We start from the raw sequence: 27,860 nt of genomic DNA, 5'->3' as shown, positions 1-27,860 counted from the left end.
TGCTGTATCACATGGTACTTATATTTTTAAATTTTTGAGAAACCTTCATACTGTTTTCCGTAGTTGCTGTACCAACTTAACCTTCTCACCAATGGTAGAAGGGGTCCCTTTTCTCCACATTCTTGCCAACATTTGTTTTCTCCTGTCTTTTTGATAATAGCTATTCTAATAAGTGTGAGATAATATTTCATCTTGGTTTTGATTTGCATTTCCCTAATGATGAGTGCTGTTGAGCACCTTTTCATGTACCTCTTGACCATTTGTATGTCTTCTTTGGAAAAATATCTATGCAAGTGCTTTGCCCATTTTTTAATCAGGTTATCTGTTTTTTTGCTGTTGAGTTGTATTAGTTCCTTACATATTTTGGCTATTAGCCTGTTATCAGATATGTGCTTTGCAAACATTTTCTCCCTTTCCATTTTGTTGATTGTTTCCTTTGCTGTGCAGTAACTTTTTAGTTTGACGTAGCCCCACTTGTTTGTTTTTGCTTTTGTTAAGCCTAGGCTTTTGGTGTCATGTCCAAGAAATCATTGCCAAATCCAATGTCCTGAAGCTTTTCCCTTGTTTTCTTCTAGCAGTTTAATAGGTTTAGATCTTAGATTTAGGTCATGGATCCGTTCTGACTTAATATTTGTATATGGTGTAAGGAAAGAGTAGAACTTTATTCTTTTGCACGTGCATATCCAGTTTTCCCAGCATTAGTTGTTGAAGAGATTGTTCTTTCCCCCTTCTATTGTCTTGGTACCCTTGTCAAAAATTATTTTGACTTATATGCAAGAGTTTATTTCTGGGTTATTAGTTCTGTTCTATTGGCCTATGTATCGATCTTTTAAATTATATGTTTATTTTATTTATTTATTTATCTAATTGTTTTTGAGGAAGATTAGCCCTGAGCTAACATCTGCTGCCAGTCCTCCTCTTTTTGCTGAGGAAGACTGGCCCTGAGCTAACATCCATGCCCATCTTCCTCTACTTTATATGTGGGACGCCTGCCACAGCATGGCTTGCTAAGCAGTGCCATGTCTGCACCTGGGATCCAAACTGGTGAACCCCAGGCCACCAAAGCAGAACATGCGCACTTAACCACTGCACCACTGGGCTGGTCCCTATATTTTTATTTTTAAAAATTGGGATATAATTGACATATAACATTGTATTAGTTTTAGGCGTACATATATATCTGTCTTTATGCCAGCATGGCACTGTGTTAATTACTGTTGCTTTGTAGTATATTTTGAAGTCAGGAAATTTGAGGCCTCCAACTTTTTCTTTTTCAAGATTGTTTTGGCTATTCGAGGTCCCTTGAGGTTCCATATGAATTTTAGTATGTTTTTTATGTTTCTGAAAAAAATGCCATTGGAATTTTGGTACGAATTTCATTGAATCTGTATATTAGTTTGACTAGGATGGACATTTTTACAATAATAAATCTTCCAATCCATGAGCATGGGATGTCTTTCCATTTATCTCTATCTTCTTTGATTTCCTTCAGCAATGTTTTATATTGTACAAATATACGATTTTCTGTTTACAAATCTTTCATCTCCTTGGTTAAGTTTATTCTGAAATATTTTTATCTTTTTTGATGCTATAGTAAATGCGATTGTTTTCCTAATTTTCTTTTTGGATTGGTCCTTGTTAACATGTAGGAATACAACTGACTTTAAATGTTAATTTTGTATCCTGCAACTTTGCTGAATTCATTTGTTCTAACATTTTTTGTGTGTTTGTATGTGTGTGGAATCTTTAGAGTTTTCTACATACATTGTGACATTTGCAAACAAAGAGAATTTTACTTCTTGTTTTCCAATTTGTATGCCTTTTATTATTTTTTTCTTTTCTAATTGCTCTATCTAGAAATTCTAGTACTACGTTGAATAGTGATGGTGAAAGTGGGCAGCCTTGCCTTGTTCTTGATCTTAGAGGAAAAGCTATCAGTCTTTCCCCATTGAGTATGGTGTTTGTGTGACCTGTTCACGTATGGATTTTTATGTTGAGTTAGTTTCCTTATATTCTTAGTTTTTTTAAAAAAATTAATTTATTTTAATTGCAGTAACATTGGATTATAACGTTATATAGCTTTTGGATGTACATCATAATATATTCCGAATTCTGTGTAGATTACATCATGTTCGCCACCCAAGAACTAATTATAGTCCATCCTCTCACATGTGAGCCTAATTGACTTATATTCTTAGTTTATTGACTGTTCTTATTAATTTTGTCAAGATTGTTGAATTTTTTGTTAAAAGCTTTTTCTGCATCTATTGGGATGATCATGTAGTTTTATCATTCATTTTGTTTTTGTGGTGTATTATATTGTTACATATTATTACATATATTGAGTCATCCTGTGTTCCAGGTATAATTCCTACTTGGTTTTGCTGTATAATCTTTTTAATATGTTTTTGAATTCTGTTTGCTAGTATTTGCAATCCAAATAAAGAGAGCTTTTTTCCTTCTTTTCCATGTCTCATGGAATCCTTATTGTTTATTTATTGATTTATTTTTTACTTACATTATTATTTATTTTTATTGAGGTCACATTGGTTTATAACATTATATAAATTTCAGGTGTACAACGTTATATTTTGACTTTTGTATAGACTGCATCATGTTCACCACCAAAAGTCTGGTTGCCACCTGTCACCATACACCTTTTGGCCTCCATATGCCGTCTTCCCCTCTGGTCACCACCAATCTGTTTTCGGTATCTATGTATTTGTTTGTTTTTGTTGTTTTGTCTTCCACATATGAGTGAAGTCATATGGTAATTGTCTTTCTCTGTCTGACTTATTTTGCTTAGCATAATACCCTCAAGGTCCATCCATATTGTTGCAAATGGCAAGATTTTGTGTTCTTTTAGGTCTGAGTAGTATTCCGCTATCTATCTTCTTTATCCATTCATCAGTTGATGGGCACTTGGGTTGCTTCCAAGTCTTGGCTACTGTGAATAATGCTGCAGTGAACATAAGGGTGCTTATATTTTTTTGAATCAGTGTTTTCCTGTTCTTTGGTTAAATACCCATAAGTGAAATAGTTGGATCATATGGTATTTCTGTTTTTAACTTTTGGAGGAATCTCCACAGTGTTTTCCATAGTGGCTGCACCAGTTTGCGCTCCCACCAGCAGTGTATGAGAGTTCCCTTTTCTCCACATCCTCTCCAACTCTTGTTATTTCTTGTCTTTTTAATAATAACCGTTCTTTCGGGCATGAGGTGATATCTCCTTGTGGTTTTGATTTGCATTTCCCTAATAATTAGTGATGTTGAACATCTTTTCATGTGCCTGTTGACCATATATATATCTTCTTTGGAAAAATGTCTGTTTATATCCTTTACCCTGTTTTTGATTGGGTTGTTTCTTTGTTGTTGAGTTGTATGAGGTCTTTATATATTTTGGATATTAACCCCTTATTGGATATATGATTTGCAAATATTGTCTCCTGATTGGTAGGTTGTTTTTACATTTTCCTGATGGTTAAATTGCTGTGTGGAGCTTTTTAGTTTGATGTAGTCCCAGTTATTTTTTCTTCTGTTTCCTTTGCCTGAGAAGATATGGTATTCAAAAAGATACTACTAAGACCAATGTTAAACAGCATACTGCCTATGTTTTTTTTAGGAGTTTTGTGGTGTCAGGTCTTACATTCAAGTCTTCAATCCCATTTTGAGTTAATTTTTGTGTATTGTCCAAGGTAGTAGTCTACTTTCATTCTTTTGCATGTGGTTCTCCAGTTTTTCCACCATTTATTGAAGACACTTTCCTTTCTCCATTGTGTGTTCCCTGGTTCTTTTGTCAAAAATTAGCTGTCCATAAATGTGTCGGTTTATTTCTAGGATCAGTTCTCTTCCATTGATCTGTGTGTCTTGTCTCTTTTTGTGCCACTACCATGCTGTTTCCATTACTATAGCTTTGTAGTATATTTTGAATTCAGGGAGTGTGATACCTTCAGCTTTGTTCTTTTTTACAGGATTGCTTTGGCTATTCTGGTTCTTCTGTTGTTTCATAGAAATTGTAGTCTTCTATGTTCTATTTCTGTGAAAAATGCCATTGTGATTCTGATTGGGATTACATTGAATATGTAGATTGCTATAGGTAATGTGGACATTTTAATTATGGTTAATTCTTCCAATCCATGAGTATGGAATATCTTTCCATTTCTTTATGTCTTCTTCAATTTCTTCCAATAATGTCTTATAGTTTACAGTGTACTGGTCTTTCACCTCCTTGGTTAAATTTATTCCTAGGTATTTTATTCTTTTTGTTGTGATTGTGAATGGGATTGTATTCTTGCTTTCTCTTTCTGCTGGTTTGTTGTTCATGTGTAGAAATGAGACTGATTTTTGTGTGTTGGTTTTTGTAGCCTATAACTTTACTGTAGTTGTTGATTATTTCTAATAGTTTTTTTGGTGGAGTCTTTAGGGTTTTCTATGTATAGAATCCTGTCATCCACAAATAGTGACAGTTTTACTTCTCCTTTCCAGTTTTTATCCATTTTAGTTCTTTTTCCTGCCTGTTTGCACTGACTAGCACTTCCAATACTATGTTGAATAAGAGTAGTGACAGGGGATCATTGTCTTGTTCCTGTTCTTAGAGAAATAGGTTTCAGTTTTTTACCATTGAGTATGATGTTGGCAGTGGGGTTGTTGTATATGGCTTTTGTTATGTTGAGGTACTTTCCTTTCTATTCCCATTTTATTGAAAGTTTTTTTTTTTTTATCATAAATGGGTGTTGAATCTTGTCAAATGCTTTCTCTGCATCTATTGAGATGATCATGTGATTTTTTTGTTAGTGTGGTGTGTCACATTGACTTTTGGATGTTGAACCATCCCTGCGTCCCTGGAATAAATTCCAATTGATCATGGTGTGTGATCCTTTTAATGGATTGCTGTATTCAATTTGTTAATATTTTGTTGAGGATTTTTGCATCTATGTTCATCAGTGATATCGGCCTGTAATTTTGCTTTTTTGTGTTCCCCTTATCTGGTTTTGTATCAGGGTAATGTTGGCCTTGTAAAATGAGTTAGGAAACATCCCCTTATCCTCAGTTTTTTGGAATATTTTGAGAAGGATAGGTATTAAATCTTCTTTGAATGTTTGTTAGAATTTACCGTAGAAGCCTTCTTGTCCTGTTCTTTTTGGACTTTTGTTTCTGGGAAATTTTTGATTACTGTTTTGATCTCTTGTGATTGGTCTAGTCAGATTCTCTATTTATTCTTGTTTCAGTTTTGGGAGATTGTATGATTCTAAGAGTTTATCCATTTCTTCTAGGTTATCCAATTTGTTGGCACATAGTTTTTTGTAGGATTCTCTTATAATTGTTTATATTTGTCTTATAATTATCTGTATTATAGTTGTACAATTGTATACAGCAATTGGTGTATACAATTGTTTGTAATACACCAAATGTATTGCAATTGGTGTCCATTGTAATTTCTTCTCTTTTATTTCTGATTTTATTTATTAGAGCCTTCTCTCTTTTTCTTTTAGTGAGTCTACCTAAGGGTTTGTCAGTTTTGTTTATCTTTTCAAAGAACCAGCTTTTGGTTTCGTTGATCTTTTCTGTCTTTTTAGTCTTTATTTCATTTATTTCTGCTCTGATTTTTATTTTCTTCCTTCTACTAATTTTGGGCTTCATCTGTTCTTCTTTTTCTACTTCCTTTAGATGTAATGTTAGATTGTTTATTTGAGATTTTTCTTGTTTTTTGAACAAGAAAGGTAGGCCTGCATTGCTATAAACTTCCCTCTTAGTGCCTCTTTTGCTGTATTCCATAGATTTTAGTATGTCATATTTTCAATTTCACTTGTCTCTGGGTATTTTTTAACTTCTCTTTTGATTTAGTCATTGACTTAGTAATTGTTATAGCACTTTGTTTAATCTCCACATATTTATGACTTTTCCAACTTTCTTCTTGTAGTTGATTTCTAGTTTCATACCGTTGTGGTTGGAAAAGATACCTGATATTATTTCAATCTTAAATTTATTGAGACTTGTTTTGTGGCCTAATATGTTTCTATCCTGGAGAACGTTCCATGTGCATTCAAAAAGAATGTGTATTTTTCAGTCTTTGGATGGGATGCTCTGTATATATCTGCTGAATCCATCTGCTCTAATGTGTCATTTAAGGCCGATGTTTTCTTATTGATCTTCTGTGTGGATGATCTATCCATTGATGTAAGTGGAGTGTTAAAGTCTCCTCCTATTATTGTGTTACTGTCAATTTCTTTTATGTCTGTTAATATTTGCTTTATGTATTTAGGTGCTCTTATATTGTGCACATAGATATTTACAAGCATTATATTTTCTTGTTGGATTGTTCCCTTTGTCATTATGTAGTGCTCTTCTTTCTCTCTTATCTCAGTTTTTGTTTTAAAGTCTATTTTACTGATATAAGTAAAGTCTATTTTACTGATATAAGTATTGCTACTCCAGCTTTCTTTTGATTTCCATTTGCTTGGAATATCTTTTTCCATCCGTTCACTTTCAGTTTGTGTCTTTAGGTCTGAAGTGTATCTCTTGTGTGCAGCATATGTATGGGCCTTAGCCACCCTGTGTCTTTTGATTGGAACATTTAGTCCCTTTACATTAAAATTAACTATTGACCAGTATGTACTTGTTGCCATTTTGTTACTTTTTTCCTGGATGTTTTTATAGTTCTTCTCTGTTCCTTTCTTCTTCTCTTGCTCTCTTCCCTTGTGATTTGATGGCTTTCTTTAGTGTTATGTTTGGGTTCCTTTATCTTTAGTTTTTGTGTGTTTATTATAGGTATTTGGTTTGTGGTTACTGTGAGGTTCATATATAATAGCCTATGTAAATAGCAATCTGTACTAAGTTGATGGTCTCTTAAGTTTGAGCTCTTACTAAAAGCCTTTCGCTTTTACTCCACAACCCAATATTTTATGTTTTTGACATCATATTTTGCCTGTTTTATTTTTGTGTATCCCTTAACCTCTTGTTATAGACATAGATGATTTGAGTACTTTTGTCTTTTGACCTTCATAGTAGCTTTATAGGTGGTTGATCTATTACTTTTACTGTACATTTACCTTTACCCAATGATATTGTTTCTTTGATAATTTTCTTATTCCTATTTCCGGCCTTTTCTTTTTCACTTAAATAAGTCTCTTTAACATTTCTTCTAAGGCCAGTTTGGTGGTGATGAACTCCTTTAGTTTTTGCTTGTCTGGAAAACTCTTTCTCTCTCCTTCCATTCTGAATGATAACCTTGCTCGATAGAGTATTTTTGGTTGTAGGTTTTTTCCTTTCAACATTTTAAATATATGGTGCCACTCCCTTCTAGCCTGTAAGATTTCTGCTGAGAAATCAGCTGGTAGCCTTATGGGATTTTCCTTTGCATGCAACTTGTTGCTTTTCTCTTGCAGCTTTTAGGACTCTCTCTTCATCTTTAATTTTTGACATTTATAATTATAATGTGTCTTGGTGTGGGCCTCTTTGGGTTCATCTTGTTTGGTATTCTCTGTGCTTCCTGTACTTGGATGTCTGTTTCCTTTCCCAGGTTAGGGAATTTTTCAGCTATTCTTTCTTCAAATAAGTTCTCTGCTCCTTTGTTTTCTTTTGTCTTACTAGGACACCTATAATGTGAATGTTAGCATGCTTGATGTTGTCCCAGAAGTGCCTTAGACCTGTTCTCATTCTTTTAAATTCTTTTTTCTTTTTTTTTTGTCCTACTTGGGTGATTTCCTCTACTCTTTTGTCCAGATCACTGATTCATTCTTTTGTGTCATCTATTCTGCTTTTGATTCACTCTAGTGTATTTTTCATTTCCTTTGTTGTGTTCTTCAGCTCTGATTGGTTCTTTCTTATGTTTCCTAATTCTTTGTTGAAGTTCTAACTGTGTTCATCTATTCTTCTCCTCAGTTCAGTGAGCATCCTAATGATCATTAGTTTGTACTCTTTATCAGGCAGATTGTTTACTCTGTTTCATTTAGTTCTTTTTTTGAGGGTTTGTCCTGTTCTTTTATTTGGAACATATTCCTTTGTCTCATCATTTTGCCTACTTCTCTGTGCTTATTTCTATGTATATGTCACACAATTTTGGAAATGTGGCTTTATGTAGGAGGTGTCTTATGGGGCCCAGCAGCATGCTCCTTTCTTGTCACCCATGCCAAATGCTCCAGGGGGGTCCCCTTTGTGGACTGCATGTGCCCTTATGTTTTGGTGGGGTTGCTGTTGCTGCAGGTGTGTGGGTAGGCTGAGGTGGCCCCTGGGCCAGCTGGTTGTGAGGTCTGGGCACATGTAGCTGCTATGGACACGTTATTGGGTGGGGAAAGCTCCTGGCACAGCTGGCTGCAAGGTCTGGTAGCACACAACTACCATGGTTTTGCTGGTGAGCAAGTCAGGCCCCCACTGTGGCTGGTTGTTAGGCCCAGGGATACAGAACTGCTGCAGGCCCCTGGTGTGGCTGGCTGTATGCTCCTGCAGTCCTCAGCTGCCTTGGATATGTTGATGGGTGGGCAGGCCTCTGGTGTGGTTAGCTTTGTGGCATGTAGCTGTGGCATGTTGCTTTTGGTTGGGGCAGGCCTCTGGCACATACTGGCTGTGTAGCCCTGCACTGCACAGCTGCTTCAAGTGTGCTAATGGGTGGGGCAGATTGGCAACACACAACCATTTAAGGTGTTGGTAGTTGGGACAGATCCCCTGTGTGGCTGTTTACGAGGCCCACTGGTACAAGTCTGCTGTGAGCTTGCTGGTGGGTGTGGCCAGTCTCTAGGGCATGCTGCCTGTGCTGCTTGGCTGTACTTGATTACCTCAGGTGCTCTAGTGGGCGGAGCACACCCCTGCACTAACAGGCTAGAGGAAGGATTCCAATGGTGTCTGCCAGCATCTGTGTCAGCATAGCTGAACTAGGTCACAGTAATGGCTGCCACCCATGTCTCAGTCCCTGAGGCGGGGGGTGAGCCCAAACACTTCCTGTATCTCCAGGATGTGCTCTCATCTTAGTAAGTGAGTCTCTTTTACCAATAAACTATGCACTTTTCTGTCTGGTGTTTTTGTGCTGGTTTCAGTGTTGAGTAAGTCTGTGTGTGGGCCCTTTAAGAGCAGGTTTTCCTTTCCCTGAAGTTCTATAGTTTTCCTGTGCATATTCTCCTTTGTTTTTCTAAGCTAGTTATTTTGGGATCTAGTCTCTCTTGTGCTGGATCTAAGGGCTGGAGTGTGTAATGTGGAGCTTGAACTCCCTGCTCCTCTGGGAAAAATTCTATATCTCTGAGATCACTCCTGATCATGAAATGTCGTGGCTAGGGTGTACATTTTTCCTCAGCAGGGCTGTATCTCTGCCTCTTCCACCCCTCTCTGTGTTGTCCCTTATTGTGGGATTTCTTTTTATCCAGTTTCCAGATCTCTCTCAGAGGAAATTTTGCCACAGTAGTTTTAGGTTTGTTGTGACTATGGGAGGAGGCAAGTTCAGAATCTTCGTACACTCCTGTCTTCCAAATTCTCCCATTTTTGCTTTAAATATACTTTCTATGTATTTTTCTTTTTCTTCTCTTCTGGGATTCTCTTAATATGTATATTGTTTTCTTTTTTACTGGTGTCCTATAAAGCCTATAGGCTTTCATCACCCTTTTTCATTCTTTTTTCTTGTTGCTCCTCTGACTGGATAATTTCAAATGACCTTTATTCTAGTTCACTGATGCTTCTGCCTAGTTACGTCTGCTGTTGAAGCTCTCTATTGAACTCTTTACTTCCGTCATTGTATTCTGCAGCTGTAGGATTTCTGTTTTTTTTTTTTCATGGTTTCTATTTCTTTTGTTCATGCATTGTTTTCCTAATTTCATTTAGTTGTGTTTGTTCTTAAAGTTCACTAAACTTCTTTAAGAGAATTATTCCGAATTCTTTGTCAGATAGTTCATTGTTCTCCATTTCTTTAGGGTCAGTTATTGGAGCCTTTTTAGTTTCCTTTGGTGATGTCATATTTATCTAATTTTTTTGTGATCCTTGATACTTTGCATTGGTATCTAGACATTTGAGTAAGTGGCCTCCTCTTCCAGACTTTACAGGTTTGCTTTGGAAGATACAGTCCTTCACCAGTCTGTTCAACTTGGGGCTCTGGATAGGTCAGCTGGTAGCATCCTTGGGCAGGTGGCGCTTGCCACTGGGGTCTATTTTTGGATGAGGTCACTGCCTGAGCTCTGAGGTTGGGGGAATTGCCATTTGCCAGGAACAGCTGGATAGGATTGCTAGCTTGGGTCCCTTCCTTAGCACAGCTGTAGAATGGGCTCCATAGTTGCCTGAATTCTTTGATTGGGCTTCCTAATTGGGTGGAACTGGGTACTATACTCAGCAGTAGGTGGGGTTATGCATTAGCTTCACTATCTGGGTGGGGTAGCAGAGCAGAGCAGTCCCCAAGGCCAGTACAGCTCATTGTTTGGGGACCTGAATCATGCAGAACTGTGCACTAAGTCCCCTGCTCATTCAGGGCCACTGGTTTACCTCTGCAAATGAACAGAGCACATGCCAGCCTCTTTACTCAAGTTGCTAGGATGCTTATCTTTTCAAATACTTAGGTTTCCTGATTGTGTTGGGGGCAGCACTCAGCATTAGAGAGGGCTATGAATTAGCTTCCTTGCCCAGGCAGGGCAGCAGAGTAGACTCCAAGGCTGACAGTACCCATTGTTTAGGGTCCTGAATCAGGCAGAGCTGTGGACCAGGTACCCTGGTCAGACAGGGCCACTGTCCTGGCTCTGCTGTTGGGCAGAACCACTGGCTGGGCTCTCTGCTTGAGTGCTGCTGGGCTATGCACCTTTCCAGGTGTTTCAGCCAGGCTTCCTGATTGAGCAGGGCAGGGGGAGGGGATACATTCAGTAGTAGGTGGAATTGTGAATTAGCTTCCCTGCTCAGGCAGGGCAATGACAAGAGGTGTCTTGGTCTCTGTGGTCCACAGGTTCCAAGGCCAGCAATGCTCATTGTTTAGGGTCCTTAATCAGGCAGAACTGTGCACCAAGTTGTCTGATCAGATGGGGCCACCATCTTGGGTGCTGGTTGGGATTTCCACTTTGATGCTGCTATAAGTAGGGACTCAGTCTGCCATGCTCCAAGTGCTGATTGCTGTCAGCCCCACCCCACTTCTCTGTTGCAATCTGATCTGCAGTAGTTAAGCCCTACAGATTCCCTCCACAATCCCCGTGAGGTGAGACCTCACTGGGTCTCCTGGGAAGCGACCCAAGATGCTGGGGGAGCTGAATGTCCACCTTGGGCTCTCTTTCTTACTGGAGGAACCATAGGCCCATGGGTGCCCTCTTGGTGTGGCACTGTGCCAGCCTGGGGAGGGATGATGTGGTCAGAGTGAAGCTGCTCTTCTTACCCTTCTAATGAAGTCCTACTTGGTCTCTGTGGTCCAGAGGTGTGCTTCAGCCTCACCCCTGTGTTCTAGGATCTTCACAATGATGTTATGGATGGTTCTTGATTGGTGTTTTTGTGAGGGGGACTGAAGTCAGAAATGACCTATGTTGCCGTCTTGATGGTATCCCTCTTCTATATCCACATTTTGTTTATACATTCATCTGTTGATGGACATTTGGGATATTTATACTTTTTGGCTATTGTGAATTGTGCTACTGTGAACATTTGTGTATAAGTACTTGTTTGAATACCTGTTTTCAATTCTTTTGATATATACTTAGGAATGGACTTGCTGGGTTATATAGTAATTCTATGTCTAACTTTGAGGAACTACTTTTGTTAGTTTGCTAGAGCTTCCATAAAAAAAAAAAATCACAAACTACGTGGCTTAAACAACAGAAATTTATTTTCTCATAGTTCTGGAGGCTGGAAGTCAAATATCGAGGTGCAAGCAGGATTGGTTTCCTCTGGAGCCTCTCTCCTTGGCTTGTTGACGGCTGCCCTCTTGCTGCTGCTTCACATGGTCATCACTCCGTGTGCCTCTGGTGTCTCTCTCTCTTAGAGGAAGATCAGTCATATTGGATTAAGGCCTCACCCTAATGGCCTCCTTTTATCTTAATCACCTCTTAAGGACCTTATCACCAAATACATTCTCAGATACTAGGGACTGGGACTTCAACATATGAATTTTGATGGGACACATTTTAGTCCATAATGCTATCAAACTTTTTCCACAGTGACTACACCATTTTACGTTCCCAATGGTGATGTACAAGAGTTCCATTTTCTCCACATTATCACCAATATTTGTTATTTTCTGTTTTTTTTCATTATGGCCATCCTAGTGGATATAAGTAAAGTGATACCTCATTGTGGTTTTGATTTTTATTTCCCTACTGACGAATGATACTAATGATCATGTTCTTGTTGATTCTTTGTATATTTTCTTTGGAGAAATGTCTATTCAGTCCTTTCCTTGTATTTTAATTGGATTATATATCTTTTTACTATTGAGCTGTAAGGGTACTTTATATATTCGGGATACAAATCCCTCATCAGATACATGATTTGCAAATATTTTTTACTATTCTGTAGATTGTCTTTAAGTTTTGGTAATATTCTTTGATCCACAAAAGTTTTAATTTTGCTGAAGTCCAATTTATCTGTTTTTTCTTTCATTGCTTGAGCTTTTGGTGTCATGTCTAAGACTCCATTGCCAAAACTAAGATCATGAATATTTACCCATATGTTTTCTTTTAACAATTTAATAGTTTTATCTCTCACATTTAGATCTTTTTCCTGTTTTGAGTGCATTTTAGTATAAGGCATGAAATAGGGGTGCAACTTCATTGTTTTGCATGAGTATTTCCAGTTGTCCCAGTGCCATTTTTTGAAGAAACTCTTCTTTCCCCACTTTTCTTGGCACTTTTGTTGAAATCAGTTGACTGTAAACATATGACTTTATTTCCATGCTCTCATTTCTGTTCCTTTGATGTGTGTATATCTATCCTTACACAAATACTAAACTTTTCTGACTTACTGTAACTTTGTAGTAAATTTTGAAATGGGGAACTGTGAATCTTTGTTCTTTTTTTTGTGTGTGAGGAAGATTGGCCCTGAGCTAACATCTGTTGCTGGTATTCCTCTTTTTTGGCTTGAGGAAGATTGTTGCTGAGCTGGCATCTGTGCCAATCTTCCTCTATTTTATGTAGGATGCTGCCACAGTGTGGCTTGATGAGTGGTGCTGGGTCCGTGCCTGGAATCTGAACCTGTGAACCCTGGGCTTCCAAAGTGGAGTGTGCCAACTTAACCACTATGCCACCAGGCTGGCCCCCTCTTTGTTCTTTTTAAGCATTATTTTGCCTTTTGCAATTCCATATGAATTTTAGGATTGGCTTTTCCATGTTTGCAAAGAAGCCTGTTGAGATTTTGATAGGAATTGAATCTGTAGATCAACTGGGGAAGTATTGCCATCTTGACAATATTAAGTCTTCCAATCCAGAACATGAGACATCTTTCCATTTATTTAGTGTTTAATTTCTTTTAGCAACATTTTGTAGTTTTCAGTGTACAAAGATTGCAACTCCTTGGTTAAAATTATTTCTAAGTATTTTATTTTTTTGATGCTATTGTAATGGGAATTGTTTTGTTAATTTTATTTTCAGATTGTTCATTGCTAGTGTATAGAAATACAACTGATTTTGCATCTGGCAACTTTACTGAATTTATTAGCTCTAATCTTTTTTGATGTGGATTAGCTAGGATTTTATGTACATAAGATCATGTCGTTTGTGACTAGAGATAGTTTTACTTCTTCCTTCCCAATTTGGATGCCTTTTGTTTCTTTTTCTTGCCCAATTGCCCTGGCTAGAACTTCTAGTTCAGTGTTGAACAGAAGTGCTAAAGTGGGCATCCTTATCTTGTTCCTGATCTTAAGGGAAGATTTTTCAGCCCTTCACCATTTAAGTATGATGTTAGCTGTGGTATTTTCATAAATGCCGTTTATCATGCTGAGGAAGTTTTTCCTATTCATAGTTTGTTGCATGTTTTTATTTTTTGTTTTTCATCATGAAATTGTGTTGGATTTTGTCAAATGTGCTTTCCACTCAACTGAGATGACCATGTGTTTTTTTTCCTTCGTTTTATTAATGTGATGTATTATATTGATTGATTTTTGTATGTTGAACCACCCTTACGTTCCAGGAATAAATCTCACTTGGTCATGATGTATAATCATTTTAATCTGCTGCTTAATTTGATTTGCTATTATTTACTGAGGATTTTTGCACCTATATTCATAAGAGATATTGGTCTGTAGTTATGCTCTGATGTCTTTGCCTGGCCTTGCTATCAGAGCTGGCCACATAGAATGAGTTAGGAATTGTTTCCTCCCCTTCTGTTTTTGGGAAGAATTTGAAAAGAATTGGTATCAGTTCTTTAAATGTTTTGTGGAATTCATCAGTGAAGCCATCTCCTCCTGGGATTTTCTTTGTTGGGAGGTTTTTGATTACTTATTTATTATCTTTACTTGTTAGAGGTCTAGTCAGATTTTCTATTTCTTCTTACATCAATTTTGGTATTTTATGTGTTTCTAGGAATTTTTCCATTTCATCTGGGTTATCTAATTTGTTGCCATACAATTGTTCATAGTGTTCTCTTATAATACTTTTTTATTTCTTTAAGGTCAGTAGTAATGTCTCATTTTTGATTTTAGTAATTTGAGTCTTCCCTCTTTTTCTTAGTCAGTTTAGCTGAAGGTTTGCCAATTTTTTTTATTTAAGTATAATTGACATATAACATTATATTAGTTTCAGGTGTACAACATAATTGGATATTTGTATATATTGTAAAATGATCACCAAATAAGTCTAGTTGACATCCATCACTATCCTTAGTTGCACAATTTTTTTTCTTGTGATGTGAACTTTTAAGATTTACTCTTTTAGCAACTTACAAATATGCAATACAGTATTATTAACTGTAGTCACCATACTCTACATTACATCCCCATGACTTATTTATTTTATAACTAGAAGTTTGTATGTTTTGACCTTCTTCACCCATTTTCCTCTTCTCCCACCCCCTACCTCTGGCAACCACAATATATTTGATCTATGAGCTTGGTTTTTGGTTTTATTTTGTTTTTGCTACCACATATAAGTGAGATCATACAATATTTGTCTTTCTCTGTCTGACTCGTTTCACCTAGCATAATGCCCTCAAGGTTCATCCATGTTGTCACAAATGTCAAGATTTCATTCTTTTTTTTTTTTTTTTTTAAAGATTTTATTTTTTCCTTTTTCTCCCCAAAGCCCCCTGGTACATAGTTGTGTATTCTTCGTTGTGGGTTCTTCTAGTTGTGGCATGTGGGACGCTGCCTCAGCGTGGTCTGATGAGCAGTGCCATGTCCGCGCCCAGGATTCGAACCAACGAAACACTGGGCCGCCTGCAGCAGAGCGCGTGAACTTAACCACTCGGCCATGGGGCCAGCCCCAAGATTTCATTCTTTTTTTTTAGCTGAATGATATTCCATTATATGTGTATACACACACACGTATACTACATTTTCTTTATCCACTCATCCATTGATGGACACTTACATTGTTTCCATATCTTGGCTATTGTAAATAATGCTGCATTGAACATGGAGTTGTGTATATCTTTTTGAGTCAGTGTTTTCATTTTCTTCAGACAAATACCCAGAAGTGGAATTGCTGGATCATATGATAGTTCTATTTTTAATTTTTGATGAATTTCTGTACTGTTTTCCATAGTGGCTGCACCAGTTTACATTACTATCAACAGTGCACAAGGGTTCCTGTTTCTCCACATCCTTGTCAACACATCTCTTGTCTTTTTTGTTTTGTTTTTTCTTTTGGTTAGGAAGAGTGGCTCTGAGCTAACACCTGTAGCCAATCTTCCTCTTTTTGCTTGAGGAAGAGTGGCCCTGAGTTGACATCTGTGCCTGTCTTCCTCTATTTTGTATGTGGGACACCTTCACAGCATGGCTTGATGAGTGGTGTAGGTCCTCGCCCAGGATCTGAACCCATGAACGTGGGCCACCGAGGCAGACTGTGCTGATCTTAACCACTACACTACCAGGCTGGACCCTCTCTTGCCTTATTCTTTTTTTTTAAGAATATTAGCCCTGAGCTAACATCTGCCACCAATCCTCCTCTTTTTGCTGAGGAAGATTGGCCCTGAGCTAACATCTGTGCCTATTGTATATTATTTGCTTCTCTATTGTAAGTTAATTAATCATATATATGTGGGTTTATTTCTTGGTCTCTATTCTGTTCTATTGATCTACATGTCTGTTTTTATATCAATACCATGCTGTTTTGATTACTATAGCTTTGTAATATAGTTTGAAATAAGGGAGTGTGATGGTTTCTTCTTTCTCAAGATGTCTCTGGCCATTGGAATTTTGACAGAGATTTGATTGAATCTGTAGATTAATTTGGGTAGTCTGGACATTTTAAGAGTATTAATTCTTCCAATTCATGAGCACAGAATATCTTTCCATTTATTTGTGTCTTCTTCAATTTGTTTCATCAGTGTCTTAAGGTTTTCCAATTTTGTTGATCTTTTCAAAGAACCAACTATTGGTTACATCAATTCTCTCTATTGATCTTCTAGTTTCTGTTTCATTTATCTATAAGCTTTATTTTTCTTTTCCTACCTTTGGGTTTAATTTACTTCTCTTTTTATACTTCTTTCAGGTATAAAGTTAAGTTATTGGTGTGAGATCTTTCTTCTTTGAATGTAGGCATTTACAGCTATACAATTTCCTCTAGACACTGCTTTTGCTGCAGCCCTTAAATTGTGGTAGGTTATGCTTTTATTCTCATTAATCTCTAAATATTTTCTGATTTTTCCCTTGTGATGTCCTCTTTCTCTCATTAGTTGGTTAAGAGTCTGTTTAATTTTCACATATTTGTGAATTTTTGTTTTTCTTTTGTTGTTGAGCCCTACCTTTATTCCATTGTGGTCAGAGAAGATACTTTGTATTATTTAGATCTTTTACATGTATTGAGACTTGTTTTGTGATTAAACATATGGTCTATCCTGGAGCATATTCCATGTCCACTTGAGAAGAATGTGTATTGTGTTGTTGGGTGGAGTGTTCTACATATATCCGTTGGTCTCAGTTGGTCTAGTATTGCTCAAGTCCTTTAATTCCCTGTTGTTCTTCTATCTGGATATTCTTTCTATATTGAAAGTGGGGTATTGACTTCTGTGAATATTATTGTAGAAGTGTCTTTTTCTTACTTCAGTTCTGTCTTGTTTGCTTCATATATTTGTGACTGTTGTTTGCAGCATATATAAATGTTATATCTTTATGATGAATTGACCCTTTTCAATATATAATGTCAATCTTTGTCTCTTGTAATGGTTTTTGACTTAAATACAGTTATGTCTGATATTTTATCACCATGCTAGCTTTTTTTGGTTACTATTTGCGTAGAATATCTTTATCTGTCCTTTTACTTTCAACCTATTTGTGTCTGGATCCAGAATGAGTCTCTTGTAGACAACATATAGTTAGATCATCAAAAAAGCCAATTCTGTCAATCTCTGCTTTTTGCTTGCAGAGTTTAATCTATATTTAAAGTAACTACCTATCATGGAGGATATATTTCTGCCATTTTGCTATTTTTTTCCTGTATGTCATACTTTCTTTTTTCTTTTTTCCTCATTTCCTCCATTAATTCCTTCTGTTTGGCTTAATTGATTTTTTTTGGTAGTATACTGTTTTGATTCTTTTCTTATTTCCCTTTTTTATATATTTTAAATTATTTATTTAGTGGTTACCTTAGGGTTACAACCAGCATTGTGAACTTATAATAGTATACTTTGAATTAATACTGTCTACTTCAAAACCATACAAAATATCTGTTTTTATATAGCTTCATCCTTTCCCTTTTAGTTATTTGTCATAATTGGATCTTTATACATTGTGTGCTCAATTACATAGATTTATAATTATTGCTTTATACTTTTGTCTTTCCTATCACATAGAAAAAATAGGATTTAAAAACCAAAAATACACTATTTTTTGCATTTAATATTTAACTACATGGTTATCCCTGACAAAGTTTTTATTTCTTCATATGGCTTTGAGTTACTGTTTACTGTCCTTTCATTTTAGCATTTCTTGTATGGCAAATCTTCCAGAGATGAACTTTTAAAAAGTCTGGGAATGTCTTAAATTCCCCTTCATTTTTGAAAGATATATAATTCTTGGTATATAGTTTTCTTCATTAATTGCATTAAAAATATGCCATTCCACTACCTGTTGGCTTCTATGATTTCTGAGGAGAAGTCAGCTATTAATTTTATTGACGCACCCTTGTACAGAATGTATCACTTCTCTCTTGCTGTGTTCAAGATTTTCTATTTGGCTCTCAACAGTTTGATTATAGTGTGTCTTGGTATGAATCTTTTTGTATTTATTCTACTAGGATTTTTATATGTAGATCCATATCTTTTATCAAATTTGGAGAGTTTTCAGTCATTATTTCTTCAAATATTCTTTCTGCTCCCTTTTCTCTCTCCTCTCCTGGGACCTCTGTTATGTCTCTGTTGATATGCTTTACTATATTCCATAGGTCTCTTAGGCTCTGTTCCTTTTTTATCCCTTTGTTTTTCTTTCTTCTTCTTAGACTGGATAATTTCAATTGACCTGTCTTTAAATTCACTGATTCTTTCTTTTGCCTGCTCAAATCTGCTGTTGAAACTCTCTAGTGAAATTTTTATTTAAATTGTTACTCTCTTTGTTCAGTTATTGAATTTTTCATTTCTAGAATTTGGTTCCTTTTTATAATTTCTATATCTTTATTGATATTTGTTGAAATACTGTTCCTTGTTTCCTTCAATTCCTTGTGTATGATTTCCTTTAGCTCTTTGAGCATATTTAAGACAGTAGATTTAAAATTTTTATCTATTAAGTCCAATGTATGAGCTTACTCAGGGACAGTGTCTGTTTATTTTTTCCTATGAATAAGCCATAGTTTCTTGTTTCATTAATGCTTCATTATTTTTTTTATAAACTAGACATTTTGAATATTATAATGTGGTAACTCTGGACATCAGATTGTTTCCTCTCTCAAACTTTGTTTTCATTTCTTGCTGTGAGTTCTGGTTGTTTGTTTAGTACTTTTATAAACTATTATTTTTTTAATAGACTTTGTTTTTTAGAGCAATTTTATGTTCTCCGCAAAATTGTGCAGATAGTACAGAGAGTTCTCATATACCTCCTATCCCCACACATGCACAGCTTCCCCTACTATCAACATCATACACCAAAGTGGTATGTTTTTTATGATCTATGAACCTATATTGACAGATCTTTATCACTCAAAGCCTATAGTTTACTTAAGGGTTCCTCTTGGTGTTGTACATTCTATGGGTTTGAACTAATATATAATGGCATGTATCTGCAATTATAGTATCATACACTGCCCTAAAAATCATCTGTGCTCCACTTTTCGCCCCTCTACCCACCTCCAGTCCCTGGCGGCCACTGATCTTTTTACATCTTCCTAGTTTTCCTTTTCCAGAATTTCATACAGTTCGAATCATACATGATGTAGCTTCATTGGATTGGCTTCTTTCACTTTGTAATATAGATTTAAGATTGCTCCATGTCTTTTCTTGAATTAATAGCTCATTTTTTTAGTGCAGAATAATAATCCATTGTAGAGTTGTACCAGTATGTTTATCCATTCACTTACTGAATGACATCTGGGTTGCTTCCCAGTTTTAACAATTATGAATAAAGCTGCTATAAATTTCTGTCGGCAGGTTTTTGTATGGACATAAGTTTTCGACTCATTTGAGTAAACACCAAGAAGCACAATTGCTAGATCATATGGTAAGGGTATGTTTAGTTTTTAAAGAAACCCCTAAAAACTCCCCCTCCCTACTCTGCAGTTTTTAACTCTCAAACTTGTCTACACTGAGCCTCCAGAAATTCATCATTTACAGTTTAGATTTTCCTGTCCTCGTACTGGTTCTGCTGGATGTTTGGTCTCCCCAATTTCTGCTCTAGTAATTTGTAACTCTAAGTATAGCCTGTCTGTCTCTCCAATGTTAGGGGTCATGGTTTGCCTTAACTCTGTGGTGGATCTAAGAAGAGTTGTTGATTTTCACTTTGTTCAACTTTTTACTTATTGTTAGGACAGAGTGATGAATGCAGGCTCCTTCCATGCCAGAGTGGAAACCAGAAGTCTATACTATTTATTTTTGAAGTCTATATTCTTTGTTGTATTTCCTCTCTCAAGTCTCTGTTCCTATAACTTGTGGTTAGCTAATGGGTTTGACAGAGATTGCCTTGAATTATTAGAGCCACAAAAAAATTAAGAAGAGGAGAAAAAAATATTCTCCTGGTCTTTGAAGATTGGCTCTTTGTTGGGTACTCTTTCAAAGCTTACCAGGCTGTTTATAACTCTGCCTTAGCCTTCATTTTCTGGTTTCTCTGAGCTAAAGATCAGCCAGAGGTGAAAATTTAATATATATTCAGATATTTTCTGAGCATGAGTTCTGCTCTGGGCAAGTATGTGGCTTACTCAATTCCTGCTAATACATGGGAGGTTTTCAGACCCTTATTTTTCAAAGTAACTCTCTCTCTAGCTTTTTGTCCTAGGCTTTGACATGTATATTGTTTGCCACAACTATTCTTTTTCTTCAGGGAACAGTGTCTTTTCATTTTTCTTTCAGTGTTTTTGAGAAATGCCCTTTACTTAGCCGGTTTTCTGCTTTGAGAGACTTCTAAGTTAGATGAAACAAAGACAAAAGCTGCAGGTCCTTCAGGAAATGTCCAGACAGGTCAAAACAGACAACATAATTCCTTGGGAATAGGTCCACTCTGTTTCCTCTGGAACCACATACCCACTCCATGAATGGAGGCTGCCATCTTTACGACTACCCGTGTACTGGGGGTGGGGGGGGGGGGGTTTGTCAAGGCTCTTAAAATGCCGCAAAATTCTCCTATGGTATTTAAGCTGCATTTTTCTTGATCCAGCCTTATTTGGTTCCTGTAAAGCCTTGACCATTTTCTAGAGTTCTGACAAAGTTGACTGTGACAATTTTTGCTCTTTCTTTTTTGGTGTTTCTGTGGAGGATAGACCCTTGGAGTTCCCTATTCCTCCATTTTTGCTGTCATCACTCCCTAAATACCTTAGTACATTTTTGGGGGTGCAAATTTACAACTGATTCTGAATTTTATATAGAAGTTCAGTGGACCAAGAATAACGAAGTGAGTTCTGAAGAAAAATGGATGAGTGAGAGGACTTGATCTAACAGATATCAAGATTAATTATAAAGCTATGTTAATTATAATTGTGTGCTTTTGGTGCAAGGCTAGATAGACCAACGGAATTGAATAAAGGCTCAGAAATAGACCCTTCCATACAAAGAAAATTTTATTGGCAGAGCCATGTATAATAAATGTCTCTGGGACAATTGGTTATTTATAACGTAAAACCCAAAAGTTGATCCTACTTTAGAGTATATACAAAAGTCATTTTCTGATGGATTAAAAACCTAAATGTAATAGAAGAAACAATAACATATTTAGAAACAAATATAGGAGGCTGTCTTTATAACCTGGAGCAAAGAATGAATACAAAACAAAATATGTCATAAAAGGAAAGATTGATAAATTCAATTATATTAAAATTAAAACCTCTGTTGTGTAAAAAACTCATAAAGAGAGGTGCAAGAGAAGTTTCAAATAGGGGGACATATTCGGTTTGCATATAACTGACAAAGGATTATCCACAATATATAGATAACATTTGCCTATCAATAAGTATAAGATAAACAATGCAAAATGTTCCAAGGAAATAAAAAAGCATTTCACAGAGGAGGAAATACAAAGAGTCCATAAATACATCAAAATATATTCTCTGATTTTAGTAATTTTTAGTAACCAGGGGATGTGATTATGGCTTGTTAACATCATAGAAAAAATAAAATGTTTGTTTTAAACAAGGTTTTATAAAACCTTTCCATTCAGTGCGCATTTCCTTCTAGTACTTCCCTGTATTGTTCTACCTTCCCAAACAGTCCTCTTGAAAAAAATTCCTATACTTATGTTCATTTTTCTCGTGTTCATCTATACTTCACTTTGACTTTTGCCCCCAAAGTCCATTGAACTATCCCTCTAATGATAGTAATAACCCCCGTGGTGTTACATTCATTGTACACCTTTCTAGACTCCTCAGCAAATTTGACATTGTTGACCATTTTGTTTTTCTTAAAATGCTCTTCTCTTGGCTTCTATGACTGTGGCTAATGGCTATGGCTAGTATACCTATCTGGAATGTTAGTTTCAGATGTTATTACTTTTTTAAAAAAATATTATGCCATCTTCTCTTTAAGAAACTTTTTATAACAACCATATTAAATGCCAGCTCCATTAACAACAATTTTTTAGAGTAGGGTACTTACTGGATAATTTGCTTATTATTTTTTCTTGTGTTCATTTTTCTAAGGTTAATGTTTTGTTTTGCTATGTTAGAATGTATGATGAGATAGTTTCTAAATCTTTAAATTTCTGAAAATAGTTTCATTTTGGCTTACACAAATGATAATATCTTTAGAATAGAGGTTTAATATTTTCTCTAGGAACTTTATAGATGTTGCTTCAGAGTTTTGTAGAGGTTTCTCTTTCTATTTAGTGTTATTTGTCTAATGTGGGTTTTCCTCACGTCTGGTCATTTTTCATTTTCTGCTTATTTTTGTCAATAATTTTCTAGATTGAGCAGTACCAGTAACTGATGGTGTGGGTTTCCTCAGTAGTTGAGAGCTGTTTAAATAGTTTATGAACTCTGGCTACAATGAGTGGATGAATTGATATATACTAGCATTTCCCATCATCTTCTGAGATAGCAAAGGAGGTTGTGAGAACCTTGGAATATCTCTTGATAGAGGAAAGAATGACTTTATTCCAAGGTAGTGTGCCTTAGTGGACATTACTTTCTAAATCATTATATAGCTGAAAATGTTTTCCTTTAGACATGGACATTAATTTGCTTTGGCATGTTTTCTTAACTGTCTCAGCCCTTTTTGCTCAGACTTAAGCTTTTTTAATATTTAGCGCAGTGATTCTCAAACTTCAGCATGCCGAGAAATCAATGGGAGGGCTAGTTAAAACGCAAGTTGCTGGCCCTACTCCCAGATTTTTTGATTCAGTAAGCTGAGCTTGGGCCTGAGAATATGCATTGCTAACAAATATGATTGTTTAGGTGATGCTGATGCCGTTGGTTTTGGGATCACACTTTTCGAACTATTCCTCTAGAATTAGTGTTGCAGAAGAGAAATTTTAGACCAGCCTGATTTTTCAGTTAAGAAAGTTTTTTTCCTGCCTGAATGCATGAAGTAATGTTTTTCTTTAATAATGTAATTCACATCTTTTTTCTGGATGTGATAGAGTGAGTTTGTTTTTTTTGTGGCAAATGTAATAACTTTAACATTACATTTTCTAAGTGGTAAATATTAGTGTTTTGGACTGTGTGATTGGTTTTGCATATTTAGTTTCTCTCTCAATCTCCCAAACCAGTTCTTTGCATTTTCCATTAAAAATATCAAGCAGTAGTATAGTTTTTATATCTTGATTTTTAGGCCCTTTAGCAGAGCAACGTTATATTGAAGAGGTAGTGATGGTAAGACATAGTGCTTTTCGTTATGGTACTCTCAGCTATATGGAAAAAAACCAATGCTTTTCCGAGGGGAATTTAAATTTTATTCCTTACCTATATTAAGAAAATATATGAAATCATATATGTGACTTATTTTAAGTCTCAATATAGATCTATAAGGATGTAATTTTTTTTCCAGAACTGAGTTGTCTAATGCAAGATCTACTAAAACTCTATCTGTAAATATTAAAATATCATTTTGGATTATAAACTTATAGTTTTATTTTAGTAACTTGTGCATTTTTGTGATTGAGAATTGCAAAAGACAAATATTTTGTCATAAAATACATTGTGAAGAATTTTATTTTTAACTGTTTTAATTAAAACTTTGTTTTCCAGATTTTGGAATCTCTTTTTAAGGTATGTTTAATATATTGCAGTTTAAGCCTACTAAAATTTAATACATAAATGCATATAAATGAAGAAGAGGTTTCTAAATTTTGAAGAAGTAACAAGAACTCTCAAACTTGCTGTTATCTATATTTAAAAATTTTATGTTCCAGTTGCATGTTACATTAGCCCCATTCTGAACCCTAGGATAAATGAGGTTTGGTTCAGGACTAATATTTGAAAGACAAGGATTCCCACACATGCACATAAACACACACACACACACACACGTGTGTGTGTACCCACTTATTTCACTGCAGAAATTTAACCTGTCAATAACTATTTTTTTTCTGTTCCTTTTTTATTTAAGTGGTTTCAGCGACAGGTCAATCAGATGGAAGAGGTAAGTAAAACAGTTCTCAGTTGTTAATTAAACTAATATTTTGTCTCATTTGAAAACTAATTTGAAGTATAAGTTAAAAGTTTTTGAGTATCTTGGTTATAATCTTTTGATTTAGGTAGAGAAAGAATACATGGGTGATTTACATACTACATTCTTGTATACATCTGGTATGCTCTGAGTTTGACACATTGTCTCCTAAAATTGATTAGTGGAAATTTCATTATTATTCTTTCCCTGATATATTTTTACTCATAAAATTATATATATATATTTAAATTTAATGTTATTTTAGTGCTATTTTTTGTACTTTGGATTTTCAGGTGCTTTTCCACCAGTTTGAGAAAGACTGGTCTCTAACCTTAGGGGATTTTAATTCTGTTTTGAAAAAGACTACGTGTGCTGTTAAAATAGCAGAATGATTTCCAGGGTAGCTTCAGTGATTTATAGAATTATTCTAGTTCTCCCTTGGTTATACTTACAGTTTAGCCCAATTAAACACTCCTGAAGCCCAGGTACTTTAAATTAAAGAGATTCATATATTTAGGATATAAAATTAAAGAGTAAAAATAGAAATTGTAACTGTCTTCTAGCACCTTTTGTTATTTTACCTCTGGCCTCAGAGTAGAAGACTGTCATGGCGTATACACTCCTTGCTTTAGGACAGATATGGCTGACAATGGGAGAGTGTGGTAGTTCTTTCTTGACTGTAGTAGATTGGTCATTATCTTTCCAGAGAAGTAGGATTGGAGTGAAGTCTACCACTCCCCCGCACTCTTGTAAAATGTGTACTTCTTTGCAACCTGGGCAATTCTGCTTACCTTCTGCCTTCTTATTTTCATCTACCAACCTCGTTAATCTATTTTATTCATGGATTTATCTCACTCTCTTCTTTTTACACTTTTTCCTGTCAATGTGCAAGATCCATCCCAACCCTGGCCTCTCGGTTATTTTACTTCCTCATCTCCGAAGCTCTAGTGCCCATCTTTACCTCTGGCCCCCACTTCAGTCACACTCTGGATCTTATCATTAACCAAATTGCGTTATTTTAAAAATTACTAATTCAGGCAACTCATTCTTGAACTGCAGATTTCTGTCTTTCCAATTATTACTTTAATTTCTGCTCTGGCCACTCTTTGACTTCATCAAGACCACCAGTTCATTTATTCCTGTATCTTCTTGCAGTCTTTTTACTCATCTTCCTTTTCAGCCTGGAGACTATGTACTTTATTGCAGTGAATTTCTTAACTTCCTAATCTCCTTTACCTCTTGCTCTTTTCATTGCACTTGTCTAACAAAACTTAACACTGAATAAATGCAATTATCTATTCTTTGGGCCTAGAGCGTAGCTGTGAAACATTGCTGAAGGAAGTGACACAATAGGTCAGACACAATTACTCTAAATACTGCCTGGCAATTCTATTGCATTTCTGAAATGAACTTCAACCCTTTTCAGCCATCATCTCAATGCCTCCACCCCCTGTCTCATTTTCATCTTCACTCTCACCCATTCACTTGAAATGCTTGAAATACAAGCCGCTGGTTAGAATGCCTTCAATTACTGCTGCCAAACGAAAAGTTATTTACATCTGTACTCATTCTATCTTCCTTTCCTCTTGTTAAACAGAGATACTGTTCCACCTTCTGCATAAGACTCATTCTTTACCTCTGTTTTGAATCTTGTCTCCTCTTATCTTAATAAATTTGATTAATCATTCTCTCTTATATATTACATTTTTCCAATTCAGTTGTGTCCTTCCTTTCAAAATTTTTTTAATTTTTTTTAATTGCAGTAATATTGGATTATAACATTATATAGCTTTCGGATGTACATCATAATATATTTCGAATTCTGTGTAGATTACATCATGTTCACTGCCCCAAAACTAATTATAGTCCATCCCCTCACATGGGAGCCTAATCGCCCCTTTTGCCCTCCCCTCCTTCCCCCATGGTAACCACCAATGCAATCTGCATTGCTATGTGTTTGTTTGTCGTTGTTTTTGTCTTCTACTTATGAGTGAGATCATATGGTATTTGACTTTCTCCCTCTGATTTATTTCACTCAGCATAATACCCTCAAGGTCCATCCATGTTGTCACAAATGGCCAGATTTCGTAATTTCTTATGGCTGAGTAGTGTTCCATTGTGTATAAATGTCACATCTTCTTTATCCATTCATCCCTTCTTGGGCACCTAGGTTGCTTCCAAGTCTTGGCTATTGTGTATAATGCTGCAATGAGCATGGGGGTGCAGGTATCTTTATGCTCAATTTTTTAACTATGCTATTGTCTCTTTAATTTGATGCTACATTCCCCTCCAGTTATAGGCTTATTTCTCTTTTGCCTTTCATAACCAATTTTTAAAAACTATTTTGTATGCAGATTTACTCACATGAAGGAAATCGCTAGTGGATTATTTTCAGGGAATAAATGCAAAAATCAAGATTTATAAAAGAGAAGAGAGAAAAAAACTTGTAGATAGTTTAGGCACAATGAAACTGGTTGAATTATCTTTTGAAAAAGTGTTTGTCAACTGATAAATTGGCACCTAGTGAAGAGGATAACCTGGACATTCTTTCTTTGAAAGAGCCAACTAGGAATATCAAATGAAACAGAGTTGTTTATAGATTTTCTGTAAAACCTTAACAGTTGAGCTGAGGACCATAATTTACAGGTTCAGAACTAATTTACTGTATACTCCGTTCTTATTTCCAAAGCATTTCTCAGCCTACCCAGACTGGATTGTGTTCTCATAACAAAGAAAACTTTTTGTATGGTTTTCCACAATTTATATGTTGTTAAATTCAACAGGCAATTTTCTTTACCCCAGCCATAGTTTACAGTGTTGATCACTTCTTCATTTTTATTTTCTTTCTTTTTTCTTTCTTTATTTTTATTGTGGTAACATTGGTTTATAACATTACATTTAGGGTGTACATCATTATATTTCAATTTCTGTGTAAATTACATCATGTTCACCATCCAAAGACTAATTACAATCCATCACCATACACATGTGCCTAATCACCTCTGTCACCCTTCTCCCTTCCTTCTTCCACTTTAGTAACCGCCAATCCAATGTCTATGTGTTTGTTTCTTGTTGTTTTTATGTTCTATTTATGAGTGAGATCGTGTGGTATTTGACTTTCTCCTTCTGACTTATTTTGCTTAGCATAATACCCTCCAGGTCCATCCATGTTGTCACAAATGGCCAGATTTCATCCTTTTTTATGGCTGAGTAGTAGTCCATCGTGTATAAATACCACAGCTTCTTTATCCATTCATCCTCTGGTGGGCACCTATGTTGCTTCCAAGTCTTGGCTATGGTGAATAATGCTGCGGTGAACATAGGGGTGCATATATCTTTACACATTTGTGTTTTCACGGTCTCTGGATAAATATTCAGCAGTGGAATAGCTGGATTGTATGGTAGCTCTATTCATAATTTTTTGAGGACTCTGCATACTGTTTTCCATAGTGGCTGCAATGGTTTTCACTCCCACCAGCACTATATGAGAGTTCCCTTCTCTCCACATCCTTTCTGACACTTGTTGTTTCC

At 35.9% G+C, this 27,860-nt stretch overlaps 1 protein-coding gene across 21 annotated transcripts in view; it reads left to right on the top strand.

Annotated features, from left to right (window-relative positions):
- The window catches only part of CCDC7 (coiled-coil domain containing 7), a 460,046-nt gene that overhangs the window by 10,440 nt on the left and 421,746 nt on the right, over positions 1-27,860 (top strand). For 20 of the 21 annotated variants that reach the window (XM_070255438.1, XM_023632305.2, XM_070255443.1 and 17 more), the window contains 2 exons: positions 23,909-23,929; positions 24,270-24,302. In XM_070255438.1, the coding sequence (XP_070111539.1) occupies positions 23,909-23,929; positions 24,270-24,302 (54 nt within the window). Of the gene's footprint in view, positions 1-19,670; positions 19,741-23,908; positions 23,930-24,269; positions 24,303-27,860 lie in introns of those variants that run through there. The other variant, XM_070255445.1, reaches the window with a different exon arrangement.

The sequence above is a fragment of the Equus caballus genome, chromosome 29 (genome assembly GCF_041296265.1).
Source record: "Equus caballus isolate H_3958 breed thoroughbred chromosome 29, TB-T2T, whole genome shotgun sequence".
NCBI lineage: Eukaryota > Metazoa > Chordata > Mammalia > Perissodactyla > Equidae > Equus > Equus caballus.
The sequence above is the reverse complement of the archived record's forward strand: the minus strand, read 5'-3'. Positions and strand labels throughout refer to the sequence as shown.